Source organism: Lissotriton vulgaris, chromosome 4_1, assembly GCF_964263255.1.
Source record: "Lissotriton vulgaris chromosome 4_1, aLisVul1.2, whole genome shotgun sequence".
NCBI lineage: Eukaryota > Metazoa > Chordata > Amphibia > Caudata > Salamandridae > Lissotriton > Lissotriton vulgaris.
This window is the reverse complement of record NC_141691.1, coordinates 981,275,750-981,297,478: the sequence shown is the minus strand read 5'-3', so window position 1 is coordinate 981,297,478 and position 21,729 is coordinate 981,275,750. Positions and strand designations below refer to the sequence as shown.

General features: G+C 44.5%; 1 protein-coding gene across 2 annotated transcripts in view; it reads left to right on the top strand.

Annotated features, from left to right (window-relative positions):
• LOC147722779 (beta-Ala-His dipeptidase-like) overlaps positions 1 to 21,729 on the top strand; it is a 423,764-nt gene that overhangs the window by 321,287 nt on the left and 80,748 nt on the right. For both annotated transcript variants that reach the window (XM_086965242.1, XM_086965243.1), the window contains exon 7: positions 7,698 to 7,782. In XM_086965242.1, the coding sequence (XP_086821368.1) occupies positions 7,698 to 7,782 (85 nt within the window). The remainder of the gene's footprint in view (positions 1 to 7,697; positions 7,783 to 21,729) is intronic.

Below are 21,729 nucleotides of genomic sequence, written 5' to 3'. Positions count from 1 at the left end.
GACGAATGCATCGGACCGTGTTCAGCCAGTACAGTAGGCAGAAAAATGCTGGCACCATAAATGTCATAGGACCATCAAATCCCATTTGCCCCTTACATAGTCTATTTTATTCATTTCCCATCCACCCCGCTAATAAAAGGATACCTTGGGAGTGGATAAGGTATTTTTAATTGTAGGACTACCGACTAATAATAATAAACAAAGAGCTTCCAGGAATACGGTTGAGCCCACCCTGACCTTCAGGAGTCAGGGCGAACCTGATGATGAAGCATGCCACTGCTGTAGTGGGTGAGGGTTGTAAATAAAAAAGGATTCTTTTTCCTTATCCCCACTTGTCATGGAAGTGGCGTATAGTCATTATATGTACACCCTGCCATATCTTTCCTCATTAGGCTGAGAGATACCCCTTGTTTTGATTTACCTCACAGAATACCTCTATGATCACCATCTTCTCAACACCACTCAGTCTAGTTTCCAACCACAGCAGCACGGAAACTGCCTTCATCACTGCCACAGATGACATCCTCATGACTCTGGACATAGAAGACACAGAGGCCCTCCTCCTCCTGGACCCCTCCGCAGCATTTCATACAGTATCCCACCCCATCCTAATCAAATACCTACACGACATTTGAACCAAAAGACATGCAATCGGAAGTATTTTCTTCTCCCTGGCTGGAAGGACCCAGTTAGTCAGCCTGGCACTGTACACCTCGGACACCCGTGACTTAATCTGCTGAGTTCCACAAGGACCCTCCCGGAGCCCAACCCTTTTCAATGCATATATGGTCCCTCTTGCCAGCATCATCCACTCGATTGATATCAATGTCCTTTCCTAAACCGAGGACACGCAACTTATTTTCTCCTTCACGGACAACAAAGCCAGTACCCGGAACAAGTTCAATGCCTGCATGACTTAAGTCGCCCGCCTAATGAAGGTCAACTGTGTAAAGCTGAACACCAAGACCGAAATCTTGATCTTTGAGAAGAGCACATCACTGTGGGACTCCACCTGGGCCTGTATTATGGAAAGTGCCCCAGGGCACAACAGGCATGTGCGCCCACTTTGTGCACCTATTGGGCACTTTGATATTCTAGAAAGGGCCACAGATGCTTGTGTGACCCTTTTTGTAATACAGCTAGCGCTGGCACACATATAGCACCAGCATTATCACCAGAGGGCGTTTCCTCATTTGAGTGGGGACATGGCCCCATTCGAATTAGGGAATGCCTTCGCCTCTGCGCTGTATATGGACGCTGGCACAGAGGCAAAGAAGCTGTCATGGGGCGCACTTTCAGTGCACCCCCTGATTTCAGCCTCCTGGAGGGGGCAAGAGGGTCCCATGGACCTCCCAGACATCCTCTGGCAGGCGGTACAGTCACTCACTGCACCCTCCTGCAAGTGTATCTCTGTTCCCCTTTAAACATGTAGGCAGGTTGTCACCTGTACCATGAAACACGGAGCGGCTGCTTTAAAGCCACTCCGTATTTCACTTGAATGTGTTGTCCTCAGGGCAGCACAACTTTGTAGCAGCAAAGGGAACAGCATATTCAATATACTGTGCACTCTTATTGTTTGCACAAGGCACTCCTATTTACAAACAAGCACAATTAAAAACTCCTTACCCACACTTTTGTGGCACTACATAACAATGGCCCAGCGTAGCTCAACAATCGCATCTACTTTCGCAAACCTTCCAGACATATCTGCTCGTCTAGACTCCTACTTTCACAAATCCCATGCATGCAGAAAACCAGATCCTACGGTCAAGTCATGTCCTGCATTGCTCTTTAAGCATGGAATGTCCTTCCACTACACATAAGAGCCTCCTCCTCACTTCTTGTATTCTGCAAGAAGATGGAAACCTGTTTTTTTAAGTAGTCACACTAGGCCCTAGTTTTGCCTAGACTCACAGCTGCTCAGTGCCCAGATACCTTCCCTGGTGATAGTCTAGTCTACTAATCTGCATAACAAAACATAGCATTGATACCAGCTTTCAACACAAATCCTGTACATACTTCAGAGCACCAGGGTCTGTTTCTCATATATTATTTGCTACTAGTTTGAGTGCAAGAGGGCCCTCTCCCGCCAATTCACCTACAGTCACCACACTCACTGTCATGGGTGCAGCTGGTACTGGATCTTTTACCTCACTGTGTCTCTTGTAGTGTCTTTCCTTCTGACACTTATAACAAGTAATCACTTTGGGCTTGGAAGACCAGTACATTCCACCCTTCTCGGCTTGAAAGAAATTCCCTTTCTGTGAATGTTCTCCCTGTCCCTTACTTGCAGTTTTTAACCAGACAGTTGAGATCTTCTCTTTTCTTTTGGTTTAGATCCATGCTGCTCCAACCTCTTGTCAGCTAACATTGCAAGATTCTTTGGATACTTTTCCATCATGTCTGACTGGTATTGCCTAAGTGGGGCAGAGCCCTCCTTCTTGAGTCACTTTGTCTTCACCATCGACTGGTTAAGGGCAATACCACCCTTCACCTCCATCCCTCTCACCTACTCATTTCAATCATGCAACATACCATGAGTCAACATTTCAAACATATCACTATCTGTTCTTGGCTCTCTTTAATCCTCTGGATGTACTGAGCTGCCATCAGCCCAAACAGTTTGATTAGAGTTTCCTTCATTCACTCATAGTTCATCTGCTCAGCTATAAGCTTTCTCCCATTGAGTGCTGCCCTTTCTATATTAATGGGGCTACCTTAGAGACATCACTCAAAACCTATGCCCTACAAGTGATCTTAACGTTCACAACCCATTCCAAAATAATGTGGTCCTCCACATAGACGTGAGTAATCTGTTTTTGAACTTTGGCAGATACTCAAGTAACGATGGAGGTGGAATACCTTTCCTGGTTGTAGCTGTCTCTGTTGCCATGCTGAGCTTCTCCAAACATAATCTCTCTCCAATTGCCTTGTCTTTAAAGCACAGCAAATGTGACTACATAAATACATAATTTAAAGGTATTTTAATTTATTTCTTGGACTTTCACAGCCTACCAAAAATCAGCTTGCGACCTACAGTTCGAAAAACACTTAGATCTCTCCAACAAGTTCATTAATTACCACGGGTATCTCAACATTTTCTGGCATCTAGACTCATTGTATACCAGCTGGAAAGTCCAGTCCATGTTATCGCATGATTCATTGTGGCAACTCTAGCCGCGTCCCCAAGTCCTGGTTGTCCTCATGGTCTGCCAAATGGGGAGCATACTCTCCCCTGCCACAACTCCAGTTCCATTTACCTCCCTTACTCTCTCAGGCCACCACCATTACCCTGCTCAGAACAGTTGGTAAATGTGTGTGTTAATCTACATAGAACCTGGAATGCCATATGGATTCCCCCCCCCAGTAATACCGGATCGTGGCAGTAATCCCTCATTCCAGAGGATCAACTCATAATAGCAGGACTTCCATGAGGATAATCCAGCCAGTACTGACAGTTCCTCTTGGAATTACTCCATAGTCGTAATCATGGCCAATGTGTTGAATCATATCTCCAGCATGCATGTCCTGTTGTGGATTGGCACAGTCATGCAGTATTCCCCATGTGCACATATTTGTCACTCTCTGTGCGTGCTAACCATTATGAACCGAGCACCAGTTCTCCTTAGAGTTAGTTACACTGTCAACAACACAAGAGAAGTGTGCCTGCTACTCTGAGGCATCGTGAATACATCAGACAAAAGGTAAACAAGTTTCCCTACATGTTGTTTGACTCTCCCAGGATAGACAATAAGGCCGTCTACAAGAAAAGGTTTGAGGTGCTGTATAGTTGAGAAATAAAGAACATATAAGTCGAAAGAAAGTTCAAGGAAAATGACAAAATTTGAAGAAGCTAAATTATTTCCAAATGGTAAAACAAGACCCGAAAGTCATAATTAAAGAATATATTTGTTACAAAAGGTAGATAATCCGATATATTGAGTACCCAGCCCGGGGCATTACTGCATTGATATTGTTCAATAATGAAGCGGTCTGCAGTGACGCAGTCAGCTGCCTTGACTTGATGCATGCTCCTCCTCCAAAGATGATGTTATAGATTACTTTCAAAGAATTTTTTAAGTTAAATAAATGAATGGATTTATTAACTGTTCGATTAGTTAAAATCATTACAGTAAAAACACATTGTAAAAACAGTTCCACACTACCCTCTACCCCCTCCCCTCCCCTTCAATGTCTTTATCCTTAAGATCAGCCTGTGGCCCTTAACTCATTTGTGCAAATTCTTGGAGTTACTTGTAACGTGCATTTTAAATAAAATGAATAAAATCGGAGACTTTAAAATCTGGTTTGGTGAGATGACCTTTGAGTAAGAAGGATGGACCCCACTTAGTGCCTGGCGAGGACCATCATTCATCGTTCAACGTATTGTAAAATGTGGCATGCCAACAACGAGAAGTGGTCATTAGTCTATCACAAGAGTTACATCACCTTGTAACGCCTCATTTATGGCGATCCCGATTGAGTGGGCACATTTTCCCAGTCTTGCTAGGTTTCTTGTTGTTGATTCGGTGAAGCACAGGGCTGAGGCCTTTCTGCAGGTCCTTACCCCATTTGTGACGAGTATCGGATGAAGAAGACGCCGACACTCTTATTCAGTTTAGGGCAACAGCACTATGTGCAGCCGGGATTCTCTGTAAAAAGAACATAGCCTACACTTTGTGTTTTCCCCCTTACGTGCCCATGCTGGGTTGAAGTCAGAGATGGGTAGCGTGATGAGTCTCATGTAGCGAATTTTCCTACAGACTTGTATAGTCAATGTCTCACGTAGATAGGGTTGAGCTTTTCCCGGAATGTGTCATTTATGCAATGGCTCTGTGATCGAACTAGGGCGGAAGGCTTCTATATCTTAAACGAATTATGTTTCCAGAACCTGCTTGTTCACTGCTTTCTTCCAGGAGAAAAGAGGAATTTCAGGTAGTTGTAAAGTTGCTGCCTCAATCCACAGGGTGATTATGGCCTGGCCAAGGCTATCGTGCCAGGCTGAACCTGCTTCTTCAAAAACAGACCTCAGCTGATATCTGAGTGAGTCTGCTGGTGCCCTCAAAGCCCTGAGATATAGCTTTATCAGGTCCCCGTGGTATGTCAAGTCCAGTCTCCCAAGGCCCAGCTTCAATCTCAGCCTTGATTTCCTTGCTGACCGCTGGATAAACAACACAGATTTATATGTATGCTTTGGTTTGGATTGTATATAAGAATTTGCCCAGCACTCCAGGAAAAGCCAGATGACCATAACAGATGACTAGTAGCAATTTTGCTTTTAGGACTGTCAAAATTGGCTTGGCTGATGGACTTAGCAGATGGTGGCTTAGTTGTCTTAATAGATTAATGACGTTGTTGGCCTTAGAGTTAAGATGTTTTCAATGAATGTTTGAGTTGGCCCTTTCTGAGAGCCAGACCCCCAAGGTAATTGTAGGCTGTTACTGTGTCAAGTTGCCATGAACCCAGAAGCCAGTGGGCTTGCCTTCTGTGTTGATGTTTCCCAAACCCCACTACCTTGTTCTTCCCCTGATTAACCACTATATAGTTGTCCTGGTTGAAGCGATCCAGCACATGAAGGGCTCTCTGAAGGCCCACTCTAGTGCGGTCCGTTATCACTATGTTGTCTGCGTATTGTAGTACCTGCAGCCTCGCCCTACCCAGCCTTGGTGATCCTAGGATAGGGCCTTGCAGAGCAGCCCCCAGGTCTGCTTTATAAAGGTTAAACAGGAGGGGAGCCAGCACACAGCCCTGTTTGAGCCAGTTATTTGTAAGAATTTTAGAGGTCACTGTGTTGGCGCTTGTTCTGATCTGAACCCAGGTGTCTTCATATAGCAATGCTATTACTTTTAGTATTTCGGGTGGAATTCCACAACTGTTTAGTTTCTACCGTGACCTTCTGCAGTCCACTTTATCAAAAGCTATGCTGTAATCCATGAAGCAGCAGAACAATGGGAGACTCTTTTTCTTCATCGCCTGTGTTTATAAGTGAGTTAACACTATGATGTTACCCATAGTTGAAGAGTGTGACCTGAAGCCTGATTGGTAGAAGGGAAAGATGCCTTTTTTGTGCCACTGATTCCAGATCCTTCAGGAGAAGTCAAGTGTAGGCCCTTGCTTCAAAGTCAAGAAGGGTGACAAGCCTATAGTTTGATGGCTTAGAGCAGTCCCCTTTCTTGAAGATAGGGAAGAGTATGGAACTCCGGCAACCTTGCTGTTGAAAAGATGTTGTTAAAGAGCGGGGTCAAAAATGCTGCCCAGAAATCTGGTGCTGTTTTGAATACTGGTGCTGGTAACCCATTTGGATCTGGTGCTCCATCATTCCTCATTTTTATGATGGTCCTAATAACCACATCAGCTTTTATTGGTTTGCCTGGGGACCTGCGGTACCTCTCTTCCAAGCTGTTCAATTTTGTGGGACCTTTGTCAATGGGGTGGTCAAGTGCTGTTGTTTTGCGTCATTTACCTTGCAATGCCCCACTCCCTGATTGATTGCTTCTGTGGGGCCTTTGTCAAAAGAGACATGCAAGTATAGGTGTAATACATGGTTTGATCAATCATGCTCCCCCACCCCGTTCTCACTTGACACTCTTCAATTGCTCAGCTGATTAATTCATTTTAGAAGTTGCAGCAATCTTCAGAGAACCCACAAGATCAGTTTCACAACACAAAGACCTCTTGGCACATCTTGCAAACCAGGCAGATCTGATTTGTCCGTCCAGTCAACTCATATGTGTGGAGTTCTTCAGGGAAGTACAAATTATAAAGCAAAAGTATATATCTCAATAAAGCCATTGTAGTTGGATTAGGCATACAACATTATGGCTAACAAATCCCAAACCTAAAATTACCTATTATATCTATTACCTAATTAAGATTTTAATTTTGTTGTCTAACTGTGACCTAGGGGGATATAATTGTTGGCGTAGATGGGGTTTTCCAAACCTGACATCCAAATTAACAGTGGGCCAACATTATATTTAAAAAAGACACAGGGCCTGCAGAAAAAGGTGTCAGAGCCTCACTACAAACGATTTTCCTTGAACCTTGGTTCTTACAACAGAACCCTCAGAACCAGGGCTTACAGGGGTTATGTATTGAAATTTTCTTTGGGCTGAGTGAGAGGCTTGTGCCCAGGCAGAGTCAGGACATGCCTACGTAGCATGAGCTGTGCAGAGGAAGCTATGCATACTGGGTTAAAAAACAGAAGTCCAGAGCCACTTATCAAATGTGAAGTTGGAAAAAAAGAAGAAAACACACACATATGTCGTTGAATTTCTTACATTAAATAAATACCCAGTAGCGTGGAATATAGTTTAATTAGTCTTGTCAAACTCTTATAAGTTAAACATATCTCATCTTATCTCTGATTAAAACATGATTGCAAGTAGACTAGTATTTGAGACAGAGGGTCAATGAGGCTGGTGCTGGGTGTAGTGCAGAAGTTTCTACGCAATTTAGTGCCTTCTTGATTATTGGCATCTATGCTAAGATCACCTGCTACTTACATGGTAGCCCGGAGCTGCCCAGATATGGCAGGGAAGCATTGACCAGGAATGTTTTGCTCATGGTAGATTATTTCAGCAGGAGTGTGCTATGAGTTAATTCTTAAACAATCCCTGTTCATGTGACCCAGCTTTATGAAAATATGTGTCTGCTCTCTCTTTATGGGAAAGTTTACAACGTTTTATTTTGTTTAGGTGGAAGGTGCTAAGAAGGATCTCCATTCTGGGACGTTTGGGGGCGTCACTCATGAAGCAATGACCGATATGGTGGCTCTGCTCGGTAATTCATCAGTTGACTAATTTATGCAACTTTGTTTTTGTACAGCCATTTACTGAAACTGATGCTTCCAAAGTCAATATTAAACTTTCGAGATGTGTTATGCTTTGGATAATTGTATAAAATTTACTAATGGAAGATATTAGAATGCTGCATGGACTTTTGTTTGTAAATACTGCTTGACTAAAATGATGCTAATTTATTTTAAATTTCAATTTATTAAGTCTTTATTTCGACCAATCTGATCATAAAAGGTAATAAATAAGTACAATCACCACAATATTTCAAACATGAACACCAATACTTAACAAATCTGTACATAACATGAATGGCAAACCGTGATAAAAAAACAAGCAAGTTAATGTTTCGGTAAAATGAACTATACAAGCTCTTTTACTTTAAAAAGTTTTAAAAAGTGATAAAAATTAATGACAGTTCATCTGAAATTCTAGACCAGTGTGTCCCAGTGCTAGCTAAAAAGTATAATACATAACCATGCGGGAGATGCTAAGTAGAAGACTGTGCTTCATATGGTCACTGTCACAGTTTACTTGCTTTCAATCTTATGTCGGATTCTCCACACCCATCCTAAAAACTACGATAGGGCAATCACAATTACCTCCTGAGTGCTAGTCTTTAATATTCGCAGTGCAGTAGCACTCGACCTGGTGCCTATATTCATGCAGATTGGTTTGAGCCATTTGCTTCGTGGAGAGCTATATGCTGGACAAACAAACAGAATATGGGGTATTGTTTCGTCTGCAATCTGACAAAGTGAGCATTTACTGTTTTAAGAATGGTGCCAGGAATTGGTGAAAACCTTTGTCGGTAATGTACTTATCCGGAACTGAAAAATACGTTTCCTGTCAATGGGCTTTGTTATGAAGTCCCAAAAGTCTTCATACACTGGATCCAGCTTGTGTTCCAGGAAGATGCTGGTAAAGGATGATGATTTGGGGGAGCACAATTTGCCAGCTCTGATCATGGCCCAGTATGCTTCCTTATAAGCTTTTTTGGGGGGAAGTGTGTTATTCATCGGGTCTTTCCATAAATGCCTCATGCCCATATTCACCAGGAAGCTTTTCACCCGCTGCAACCAGCTGATCTTGTAAAAGGAGTCTGCATCTCTAATATCTTATAAGGGCTAGGGAGTCGTGGGCTAGCTCCGGGGTGGACCAGAGTCTTCTCCAGTTGGCCAGTGGTCTAAATCTTATAACCTCTGCCAGGAAGTTACAACCCAGATCAAGGTATAAGGGTGTAAGTGGATGCTTTGGAGGAGGCCAGTTAGACCTCTCACAAATCTATTTTGGCCTTGGACTAATGGGTGCAGACTTTCGAAACCCCAGAGTTCCGCACCTCAGAGAATAGAAGCCATAACCTTGGTGTTATATTTCTTAAGTGTGGGACCTGCAGGCTTGGTCTGTGAGAGCCTGTGTTCTTTCAAAAAATGCTCCTGCAAGTTGGGAGTGCTTAAGCGTCAAGGGGTCATATTATCAAGGGGGTTTATCTCCGCTTTTTTGGCTTTAAAAGCCAAGAAAGCAGAGGTAAAATTATCTCCCTATTACCTAGCTGTCGCTAACACCAGTTAGCGACAGCTAGTAGGAGATAGCGACTATCTTGGGCATGTCAGAGAAATGTATCACTAATGACATGCAAAGTGGGCGTGCCAAGATGTTAGCGACTGGAAACAGTCGCTAACATCGCTATCTCCTATTACCAACTTTTGGAGATATTCGCGCTAAGAAAGAATATCTCCAAAAGCTAACACCTGCCCTGAGCAGTTCTTAGCCATGTTATCCAATGGGAGGTGGATAACATGGCTAAGAGCATTAGCTCGGTAATGCATGAATATCGCTGACTTTTCAGCGATATTCATGCATTTCGGCCTATTTTTATCGCATTTGCGATAAACCTTGGTAATACCAAGGTTTATCTGCGATAAAAATCGCCGCAGGTCGGCGATACATTTTTGTCTCTAACCAAGCAATAGCGATAATTATCGCTATTGCTTGGTAATATGCCCCAAGATTTCTATCTGGGGTTTCCAGTCTGATTTATGGCCTATAGTTATTCCTAGGTAGGTAAATATGTCAGTTTGTTCCAATGGCTTATTCATAACAACCCTTGCCATGATTAATTTGTGTTAATTTTTATTATTTTCATTTTATGCAATTGTTATTTGGAGTGCAAACAATAACACAGAGGCTCTAGAGAAATGTACAATAAAAACTTACAGGTTGATTAAAGGGGCAGGGCCTGGACGAAGACACAAGATCGCGTGCCTTGTCTGAGCTCCCGAGCCGGGGCTCCCAGAAATGCTCCTTACTATGCACAATGGCTTTGGAGGGGGCAGTAAGTGGCCGCGCGCCCTGCGTAGATTAGCAGAGACCGTCGGGACAGCCTAACTCGCTACAGTGACCTGTCCAGCTACGGCCACACTGACAAGCCCATAGATGCAGCATGTCCAAGGTGGCCACCCGCATTAGAGCGTGAACTTCGGCTGTGAGGGGCCGACACTAAGTGATGCTACTTGGCCCCCTACAGACTAGAGACTGACTCAGCTGGGCCTCTTTGCTCTCCTTTGCCATATGGGGCCCACCAGTGACTCCAACTCCCAGTGCAATTTAACAGCGTTTATATGGACTACTGGGTGCAATATGGACCCCACACGTCTATTAATAACCTGTAAGTGGCATTTGGGGAATTTTTGGAACATCTGTAGCAGTTCCTTCTCCTGTCACAACATATACACACAACCCACTAACAGCAAATAATTTGAGAGTGGGGAGCTTCCCCATTGCATTCAATCTCTCCTCCTGGAACTGAGAAAAGATATCACAGCTCTGAGTGTGAACTTTACTAAGGCCTCACCAAACTTGACCAATCAGCGAAGGGAGTTCAATCCCGCATGGACCTGGTTGAGACAATAGTGGCACAACAGGACCAGTTTCAGGATGCCCTGGGCGAAAGGGTGTCAATGTTGGAGACGCAATAACAGCTTTTGAGTGACGTGCTGGAATATTACAAGAATCGCTCTCACCGCAACAGTATAAGGATCAGGAAAGTGAGGAACACCGTCCCCAATTCCGAACTAGAAACCTATGTTCAGGCACTGTTGCATCTCTCCTTCAGGACTCCGATGGCCAGGATCTTACCATTGACTGCGCAGATCTAGTTTTTGCTTCATATCAGCAGTGGAGCCAGCTTGCGCCAGATGTTCTTACCAGAGTTCACTTCTATCAGTTTGAGAAAGATATCCTGAAGGTGCCTCGGAAGATGGACTTCATCATCTTCAGGGGTGACACCCTCACCCTCTTTCAAAACACCTCTATCCAGACATTACTCAGACACAGCAACTTCAAAGAGGTACTGTCTTACTTATACAACAGGAAAAGTCGGTACCATTTGGGTTTCCGCTGTGCCTATTCTTCACCATAGACAACAAGCAAGTTGCCGCAAGTATGCCCAATGAGGCTCGAGCCTTGTTGCACATTGCCACCTATGTTGAAAGTGGCGATGCCTAGACTGTGCCCCCAAGCTCTTCTGAAGGAAGATGGATGGCGATAAATCATCGTCGAAGGCAACCCAAAATGCTGCCAAGAAAGCAAGCTACTGGCGAGATCTCACAGTTTAGCCAGGCAGTCCCTGGTTTGCTGGCCCTCAAGGCTCTCCAAGTGGACTGGACGAGCAGCGGTGTCTGTCCTAATGGTGGCGGCTACCACCAGACACACATGGTCTGATTGTTGTCCTTCATATTCACTTCCCTTGATGGGCTTGCGGGAGCTCCATAGTACCTTTACGCGCCCCCCCAGCACACAGAAACCAACTCAGCCACTATGCCAGATTTCCCCCACCGAACATGGCCTAGTTTTTATTCTTGTTGCCTTGTTCTGTTTGGCAGGTATCATTCCTGGAAGCTCACCACTTCTCAACTGGTGGTTGGCTAAGACGTTGGGTGCCTTCATATGGGGGAGGGGGGGTGCAACACATTGGAGGAGGTATATCCTATACTTCCCTATCAGCAGCAAGAAAATGCCATATTTCATTTAGATGACACTACACCTTAACGTAGTTTCTCTGAATGTTCAGGGACTTAATTCTCCAATGAAATAGAAACCCCTCTTGACGTGGCTTTACACTAAGCAGGTAGGCCTAGGTATGCTACAGGAGACTTATCTTCTGGCACCTGTCACTAAGAGGCTGTATTCCTACTTGTACCTACTACAGTTCCATGCTCCTGGCACCACCAAAACCAAGGGGGTGGCCCTCTTAATTTTGCAGGGCTTACCAATAACCATTGACTTATCCCACGTGAACAGGGGGACAGGGTGGTGGGTTTAAGAGCCAGGCTTGGTGCATGGACGGCCACGCTCCTCTTCATCTATGGGCCTAATGATAGCAAGGATGAGTTTTATGGCTCCCTATTCCCATTTGTTGCAAACTTCCCTAAGTAGATTTATTCATTGGGGAGGTTTTTACTCCTACTAAAATAATACCCTGGATTGCTCTGTGGACCACTACAATAACTGTATCTGATCCCACAATCTCTGACACGGGGCATTCAAGACCTTCATCTGCCAGATAGCTGGAGAGTGACCCATATTGCAGAGAGGGGTTACACCCATTACTCTAATGTCCATAAAACCCACACAAGGATTGATTATTTTTTTGTTTGCAGCTGCTCTCTATCCATGCATTATATCAGCCACCATAGGCACCCAAACCCTGTCAGATCATGCTCCAGTATTTTTGTTGATGGATGCATTCCCTCCAGTCCATGAGTATGACATGGTACATTGACAAAATAGTATTTCAAGATCTAGAGCTGCGGGACTCGGTGCAAGAGTCCTTGGACACCTATGTTAATGAAAACAAAACCAGAAAGGTGGCTTATGCCATCGTGTGGGACTCAGCCAAAGAGGTCCTGCGAGGCGAACTCATAATCCACCTTTGACAAATTAGCCAAAGCTAAGAAGGAGGATCTTGAGGACCGGCTTTTCCGCCTCGAGATCCTACTCAAGGCAACAGGCTCACATACGGCCCACAGAGAGCTGCAGCGGATTCGGGGTGAACTAGAACATGACTGATGTCATATGGAAACTTCTATGCATCAACCAGAAATATTACAAAATGGGGGACAAGGCTCATAGATTACTAGCAAACAGACTGCAGTGGAAGCAGTCTAGAAATCACATTTTCTTCATTGAGGACAAAGCGTGGACCTCACACTGACTTTCAAAACGCTTTAGCACTGACTATGCATCATTATCCAGTGCCCACCCTCCTCCGGAGTCTACTCAGGACCGGTATCTGCAGGACTTAGCCTTCTCCCATGTTTAATCCACACTAATCCATGAGCTGGAAGAGCCTAGTAGCCCCGAAGAGGTTAGGGCAGCCATTCACCAATTTATAGCCAATAAGGTTCCTAGACCTGATGGGTTCACAGTCTAATTTTTACAAGACCCACTGTGAGCTGCTAGTCGGACCCTTGGCTAAGGTTTTTTACTCCTTATTTCTCGCTAAATCATAACACCGACCATGGCAGATTGTATAGTAACACTGCTATCAAAACAAGGCAAAGACCCCTGTAAGAAATGGGATTTTTAGTAGGCTAGGGCATGCGCCAAAGCCAGGCAGAAACCACGACTCTAGTCAGGAGAAGGGAGTTACACTCCTAAAATAACCTCTGCTCACCCCCTTGGTAGCTTGGCACGAGCAGTCAGGCTTATCTAAGAGGCAGTGTGTAAAGCATTTGCACATAACCAACAGTAATACAGTGTAAGCACTACAAAAGGACCCCACACCAGTTTAGAAAAATATGAGTGGTGCCCTCGAACCACGGTGCAAGCTTCAGTGTCGATTTCGGTGTGGAGCGGCTTTGTTGAGAATACCAAGGCATCGATGTGAAGCAAGGCGGTGCGGAGTGAGCGGTGGGAGCAGCGTCTCTGTGGCTGCGTCAGCAGACATAGTCAGTGAGACCAGGGTCGCGGTGCGCCGTAGCGGTAGTGCCCTCTGCGTTACCTTAAGGACAAGGAGTCAGCAGCCGCGTGTCGACATTGTCGGGTTGATTTTTCTTCTGTTGCAGCACAAAACACAACGTCCCCAGTGCTGAGGGCAGAAGAGCTTCAAGTCTTTGCTGTTCCTGAGACTTCTTGAACAGGGGGCATGCTCTACCTCAAGCCCTTGGAGGAACTCACAAAAGTAGATTGCAGAAAGTCCTGTCCAGTCATTTCACTGTCCAAGACAGAAGCAGCCACTGCAGGCCAACACAGAAAAGCAAACAGCAAAGTGGTAGTTCTTCCTCACAGCTTCTCCAGCTCTTCTTGTTGGCAGTCTTCTTGGTCCAAGAGAGTTTTAAAGTTCAGGGGTTTGGGCCCCAATATTTATACCACAAAATCCTTTGTTCTCTCAGGCAGAGAATTTCTGTGCCAAGCCAGAACCAGTTCTGCCCTTTCTGGTGTGGCTTCCTGGCAGGAGGTAGAGACGGCATTGTCAGAGGCAGATCAGGCCCATTCAGGTGCGAGCAAATCTACTCCCCCTCCTCTAAATGCAGCCCAGGTCTATTCGGCCCTTTCCTGACCCACCTAGACTATCCGGAGCTACTCCTGCTCCCCAGTCCCTGTCATCCAAAACCCAGACAGTCAATCTACAAACCCAGCAGAGGCCTGCTGGATGGCTTAGCAAGGAAATACCTTCTTTCTAAAAGTGGTACACAGAATGTAAAAATCACCTCCACCAAAAGATGCATCTTTTGATTCTGTGTTCAGGCATACTAAACTTTATTTTCCTACCTGGTTCCCAGGGTCAGTTATGTTTATAAGATGTTATAAAAAAAATCCCCGTTCTGTCCTATGTTAGCCTTGCATTAGTAAAAAACTAAATTGGCAGTAATTCACTATCAGGACATGCCACACACACCAAGGCATGTCCTACCTTTCACGTACACTGCACCCTGCCCACAGGGGTGCATTGGGCCTACCTGAGGGGTGACTAGCATATCTCATGGTGTCTCCTGTACGGCAAACTTGCCAGGTCGACTTGGCAGTATCAGACGGCACACAGGCTCTGCAATGGCAGGCCAGAGTTATCTTTTACGGACTGTTGGTGTGGGTGGCACAATCCAGTGCTGCAGCCCACCAACAGCATTTGGTTTACAGGCACTGGCACACGCAGTGCACTTAACTAGGGACTGGCACATAAATCAAACAGGCCAATCATGGAAACACCAATCCACAACACATTTTACAGAGAGCATATGCACTTTAGCATTTGTCAGTAGTGGTAAAGTGCCCAGAGTCCTAAACCCAACACAAACAGGTCAGGAAAAATACAAGGAAGAAGCAAAGAGTTTGGGGATAACCCTGCAAAAAAGGCCACTTCCAACAACCCCATTGCCCATTCTTCCTGTAGGTCTATTGGCCTGCTACATGTTGATGTTAAAATATTCACCTATAACCTGGTTTTCCACCTCCATTCCATTTGGCCATTGTTGCTATCCATGTGCCAGTCAGGGTTTATCAGGAGCAGATAGGTCCCGAATAATGTTCGACAAGCGATGAACATGATTGATGTAGCTGGGTGGACCAAAACCACAAGCCTCCTTTTCTCGCTAGTTGCAAAGAAGGCTTTTGACCGTGTGGACTGGCAATTCCTTAAGATGGTTCTCTCAAAGACTGGCCTAGGCCCCCACATGATGACCTATCTGTTGACCAGCCACAAAACCCTGACTTCATGTATCAGAGTCAATGGGGAGAGGATGTGGTCTAACGGCAAGGGCAGTCAACCTTTAATCTGTGGCCCCGGGTTTGAGTCTCGGCATTGATGCTCAACATCCTATGATTCTGGGCAAATCACTTAATCTCTCAGTGCCTAACAAAAAGGAATCTGTCCTTGTGTAATGCAACTGCTGCTCATATAAAATGCTCACATACCCAATACCTTCAAGTCAAGTGTGCACTATATAAAACTCTGGGGAAAAAGGCACCCCTTCTCTCAGGTGCCCCTTGGCAGAGGCACTAGACAGGATTGCCCTCTGTCTTTACTAATTTTTGCCCTTAATATAGAGTGACTGGTCCATCGTTTTGAAACTATCCCTGAAATCTGAGGGTTTGAGGTGGACAGAGAAGCCTAAAACTTATCATTATTTCCTGATGACGTGCAGTGTTTTTTTACATGCCCAGAAACATCTCTTCCAGTGTTGTTGGAAGATTTAAAACAATTTCAGGAGACTGAAGGCGTCTGCATCACTTACGCGAAGTCTACAGGCTTTGGGTGGCGGATACTGCTCTCCTCCTTTGGTCTAACTTGGGAGGTTACCTCCGTATGTTACTTAGGGATGTCCCTGACTAATTCTATCCACATGCTTTATGATCACAACATACTTCCGGTTCTGGAGGCTCTCATAAAGGATCTCTACTGTTGGGTTAGGCCACATCATGCAGTGAAAATGAATTATCTGCCTCAACTACTCTACATGAAGCACACCTTGCCCCTTTGGATCCCCTGCAACATTGTCACACACACCCATAAAAAGCTATTGTAATTTATGTGGCATAACTCCACTCCCTGAATACAATGAGCGACACTGTACAAGAGAACATCATATGGAGCCTGTGATTCTCCAAATAGAACATTACATTCATGCATCACAGTTGCAGTCCTTCCTTGACTGGCATCACTTCCCCATACCAAGCCTTGGGTACTCATGGAATAGGGTTACTTCACCATCCCCTTACAACACATCCTGTGGTTCGGACAGCTTCCCAACTTCACACACACCACTGTAAGCTACTGCAACTCTCCCTCTCCTTTGACATTAGAGTAAAATCAACCACCATCAAGTAGCCACCACATACCCTCCCCTTATTATACACAACCCGAATTCTGTGCCAGGTACTCTGGATACTTGCTTTGTGGACTGGGTGGGTGGAGTGCCCCTCTTCTGGGAAATTTGTATCAAGATGGAATTGTGTTAGGTAGGCAGTGATTTATACAGCACTTTCACCTGACTACTGCAGATGAGTTCCGCCTAACTCAATTTCTCCGTTGAGTGTTACACCACTACTGAAAGATAGAGTGAAAATACCTTTGGAGCAGCTCCTCCACCAGGCATCCCCCAGGAACTCCCCTTTATGTAGCGATAGGTGGCATTTCCCAACCACTGTGACATCCTTACCAGTCACAATAGAAGCAAGACTTAGGGATCACTAGCGACGACGACACTTGGCAGCAGGTCTAGTTACATGCAGCCGGGACCGCTATCTGTCTTGAAAATAAGTCCCATAAGATCCTCACGAGATGGTAATCACTGCAGTCCAACTTCATGCTATAGTGGGAACTCCAGATCTTTGCTGGAGGGGATGCAGGACCATGAGCACTTACTTACCCAAGTGGTGTCAATGTGTACATGTAACACGCTTCTGGTCAGAGGTTCTTCTCCTGATACACCAGATTTGCCTAGTCACCCTGCAGATGGACCCCTTAGTGGTCTTACTGGGGAAGGAGGGTTACATTTCAGTTTATCTATACTCCACCCGAGGGGTAAGCTGCTCAACTCCTTTCTTCTAGGGGCGCGTCTAACAGTAGCCCATACCTGGAAGACCCCTCGCCCACCAGACCTCTTGCTATTGTGGATTAAGATGGGACATATCTATGCCATGGAACGTTTGACAGTGATAGTTACAGACAAAATGTAAATGTAAATGTACATGTATTTATATAGCGCAAATCACCGACCCGGTATCTAAGCGCTTGCTTAGGGAACCCGTCCTGGAATGGTACTCCCCTGTGAGATAACCCCGGCAGAGTATCCACAAGGTGAAAGCCAGGCATCCCACCGCGAGGGGCCGTTGTGGAGATTAAGCAAGCTATTGCCCAGAGTCACAGAGTGTGAACCCGTGAATCGAATAGGCACCGGAGCGAGAATTGTCGAGTCCATGGACATTTTAGGGCTCAAGACCCCGCCGAGCCGGGAATTGAACCCTGGTCCCAGGCTGACCTCTGCTTCCAGGTCTGCCTCCTCTAACCAGTGAGCAACACTTCTGTACACATTTGTGTGAATCTGCTTGCCTTTTAAGGCTTATATTAAGAGGGACAAGGTGGGAGTGCACCTGTTTACCACCATGCCAGACATATTATATCAAGCCCGCCTGAGAGGACTCTCGCCTTCGGACAGCGGGACTGACAGGAGCCTGCATGAGGTTTTCTTTAGGATGTGCTTCTGACCATGGGACCCTAGGTATTGATGAGCTGCATGCCTGATGTTCCTGAGTTGTGTTTTGTACCCACGCCACCGGACATTGTGTGTTGGCCCGTCCACCGATATTATGATAATGGAAAATTTCTCTTATGCTCTTGCAATGCTTCTACTCTTGTGTTGTGCTGTGATCACCCTGGAACTTCCCTTTCCCCTTTCCTTTTCCTCTAAATATTTCCAATAAAGATATGTTAAAAAAAGTTTATTAACAATATATAAAATTCTGGTAGAACAAAACACAATAGGAAGAAAAACAGAGCAGAACCTAGAGAGAAAAAGTGTCAAGGTTTGTTTTGAAATTTGTCCTGGAACGCCACCAGAGTAGAAATATTTCTCAGTGCAAAAACCTGGGAAAGAAACCAAACTCGCGGAGAAGCCCATACAAGTCGAATACATGTTTGATGCAAAAATGTAGCTATCAGCAAAAAAATTCCAAGTGCGAATTTGCAAGCCAGCAGACCAGGTCTCCACGATCTGAGACGCTGGAACATGCATTGCTAAGTTCTTCATTTTTTATTATCTTCTTTTATAAATGGTTATAATGCAGCAAGTGGAGGATAGAATACACAATTAAACTGTAACTCAAGATTGCAGCTAACGAGAAGGTGTTGGACTTGGCCCATTTTTTCCAAAATGTTTTGCTTTTCACCCCCCTGTTTTAGGATGTCTTCCCCATGGTAGAAACCTGTATAGGCCATGTGTGGTGTGAGACGCCATGTTAAATGTAATGCAATGGTGTGCACTTGTTAACCCCCCTTTGTAAAAATTTACTCTGGTAACATGCTGCGCTTAAAATGGATGCCATGGCTGTGTGTTGTCAGGGGATACTAGACGTGTGTCAAAGTAGCCTTGTGCACAGCGTTTTCACTCAAAGGAGTGTACATCAAAAAGCTTGTAGGAATCTTGTAGTTCAATAATTCATACGTACAGAATATCCATGGTGTAGCAATGAAAGAAATTGACCAGATGCAGCATAAGTTTTAGTTCATTGTTCGGTATTGTATTCAAATCATGATATCCAAGGACGATGTTACAATTCACAAGATCCAGGACATGAGATACCACACTTCAAATTTCATGAAATTACAAGTCCCAATGCATTTCGGGCTTATAGACAAAGCCCTTCATCAGGGAATCTAGAAAAACGACATAAATCATATTATAGACCTATGTATGAGGCAAAACAATAGGCATAATAATTGCTCAAGCAAGGGGGTGGTGAAAGGAGCCAAGCGTAAAAAGATACCCAAGATGAGGCACTTGATTAAAGAAAAGCCAAGTAGTGCGAAGTGAAATGATGAAAACACGGACCTGCATACATGCCTGCAAGTACAAATCTGGTGTGAGTTAACAAATCCAAACGAAAAGAAAAAATGTGGCGTGTGGTCAAAATAATAGAAGTAGTGACTGGCGTGAGTTGAAGCGAGTGCGCGGTACAACAAAGAAGACATTAAATCACCAGCCAAAGATGCCGTAGTTCTGAAAATTAAAAAGCATGCAAGTGACTAAGAAAAGTAAACAACGAGCATGCTCGGTAGAGCTTACGAAGTGGGTGGATAGTAGAGCGTCATCGCCGGTAGCTGCAAAAATGCAGAAGGGAGGCTTAGACAATATCAACAATCCAGTGATATGAGAGTGGCACCTAAACGAGCGCGTCTCTTACCGAAAGAAGCAATGCAGACGTGCAGAGAGTGCCCACGGTGCCTTGCCGAGAATGTATGTCAGCGTTGGAGTAACGCCCAAGCTTATGCATAAAAAGAGAGGAAGTCCCGAAACAAGAGAGTAAAAAGTGTAAAAGGACCCAAGTATATGTGCCCGTGGTCGGCCATTTGTGAGTGGTGTACAAAATAACACTGTAAGTGGAAAAAAGGTGAACAAAGGTGGCCAGAAGGTCCAGAAAAAGCAACTTATCAAAACTGGAGGCAACATGATTACACACATGAAGTTCATAAGTAATAACACTGTGACTGTCATGCCAAGCTCCGCAAGACAATTAAATTGAATGAACTGAATGTGTGCAAACGAACGAAATGACAACTTTGCAGAAATACAGAATGCACATGTGAAAGTCTGTTCAAAGAAAACAAGCCAGTTCGAATTTATCATTAAGACCCAAGGGGGTCAGAGTCTGCATGAACCAGATCCAATGCATCTCGCGTTGAGATAAGTATTTGTTGCAATCCCTATCAGGACGTACATCTATAACTTCAAGTACCCCACATCTCAGTTGTGCGATATTATGTTTTAGGGTGCGCCAGTGTTCAGCAATAGGGGAACTCGTGGTCTGGGTCCTAATCCGACTCTTGTGTTCATTAATCCTTACCTTTAGAGGTCTCTCAGTTTTACCTATGTAGTAAAGACCACATGGACACTTGATGTAATACACTAGATGGTGACTAGTGCAAGTCGCATTGAATTTGAGATGAATAGGTTTGCCAGATCTAGGATGGTGAATCATGTTACCCTTGACCATATTGCTACAGTTAGAACAGTTCATACAGATCATCAAACCTTTGTACGTGACCTGGGGAGTTGGTTGAGTGTTCAAAATCTCCTTGAGATTTTTAGCTCTTCTGTAAGCAAACATAGGTGTGTGTTGAAATAGATCTTTAAAATCCACTTCCGACTGTAGAAGAGACCATCTGTTGATTATAATGCTTTTCAACTGTGGTGATTGTGTAGAATAAGTAGAAACAAATACTTCTCTCGTAGTTGTTGATGCCTTCGTGGTTTTTGTTAAGAGCTGTTCACGTGTCACTGCTTGAATTCTAGTCTCAGCTTCATGGATGACTGAAGGGGGGTATCCCCTTGCAATGTATTTCTCTTTGTGTTGTTCAATCGTGTGCATGCCTTTTTGCACATCAGAGTGTATGCGCTTGATGCGCAAGAATTGACTGTATGGCAGGTGGCGTTTGAGAGACCATGGGTGAAAGCTCTGGTATGCCAGAGTGTTGTTTCTGTCTGTTGTTTTGGTGAACAGAGAGGTGATGATGTTAGAGTCTCTCTGGGAAGATATCTGGACACTTTTCTTACGAGAGAAGTATTTGTTTCTACTTATTCTACACAATCACCACAGTTGAAAAGCATTATAATCAACAGATGGTCTCTTCTACAGTCGGAAGTGGATTTTAAAGATCTATTTCAACACACACCTATGTTTGCTTACAGAAGAGCTAAAAATCTCAAGGAGATTTTGAACACTCAACCAACTCCCCAGGTCACGTACAAAGGTTTGATGATCTGTATGAACTGTTCTAACTGTAGCAATATGGTCAAGGGTAACATGATTCACCATCCTAGATCTGGCAAACCTATTCATCTCAAATTCAATGCGACTTTCACTAGTCACCATCTAGTGTATTACATCAAGTGTCCATGTGGTCTTTACTACATAGGTAAAACTGAGAGACCTCTAAAGGTAAGGATTAATGAACACAAGAGTCGGATTAGGACCCAGACCACAAGTTCCCCTATTGCTGAACACTGGCGCACCCTAAAACATAATATCGCACAACTGAGATGTGGGGTACTTGAAGTTATAGATGTACGTCCTGATAGGGATTGCAACAAATACTTATCTCAACGCGAGATGCATTGGATCTGGTTCATGCAGACTCTGACCCCCTTGGGTCTTAATGATAAATTCGAACTGGCTTGTTTTCTTTGAACAGACTTTCACATGTGCATTCTGTATT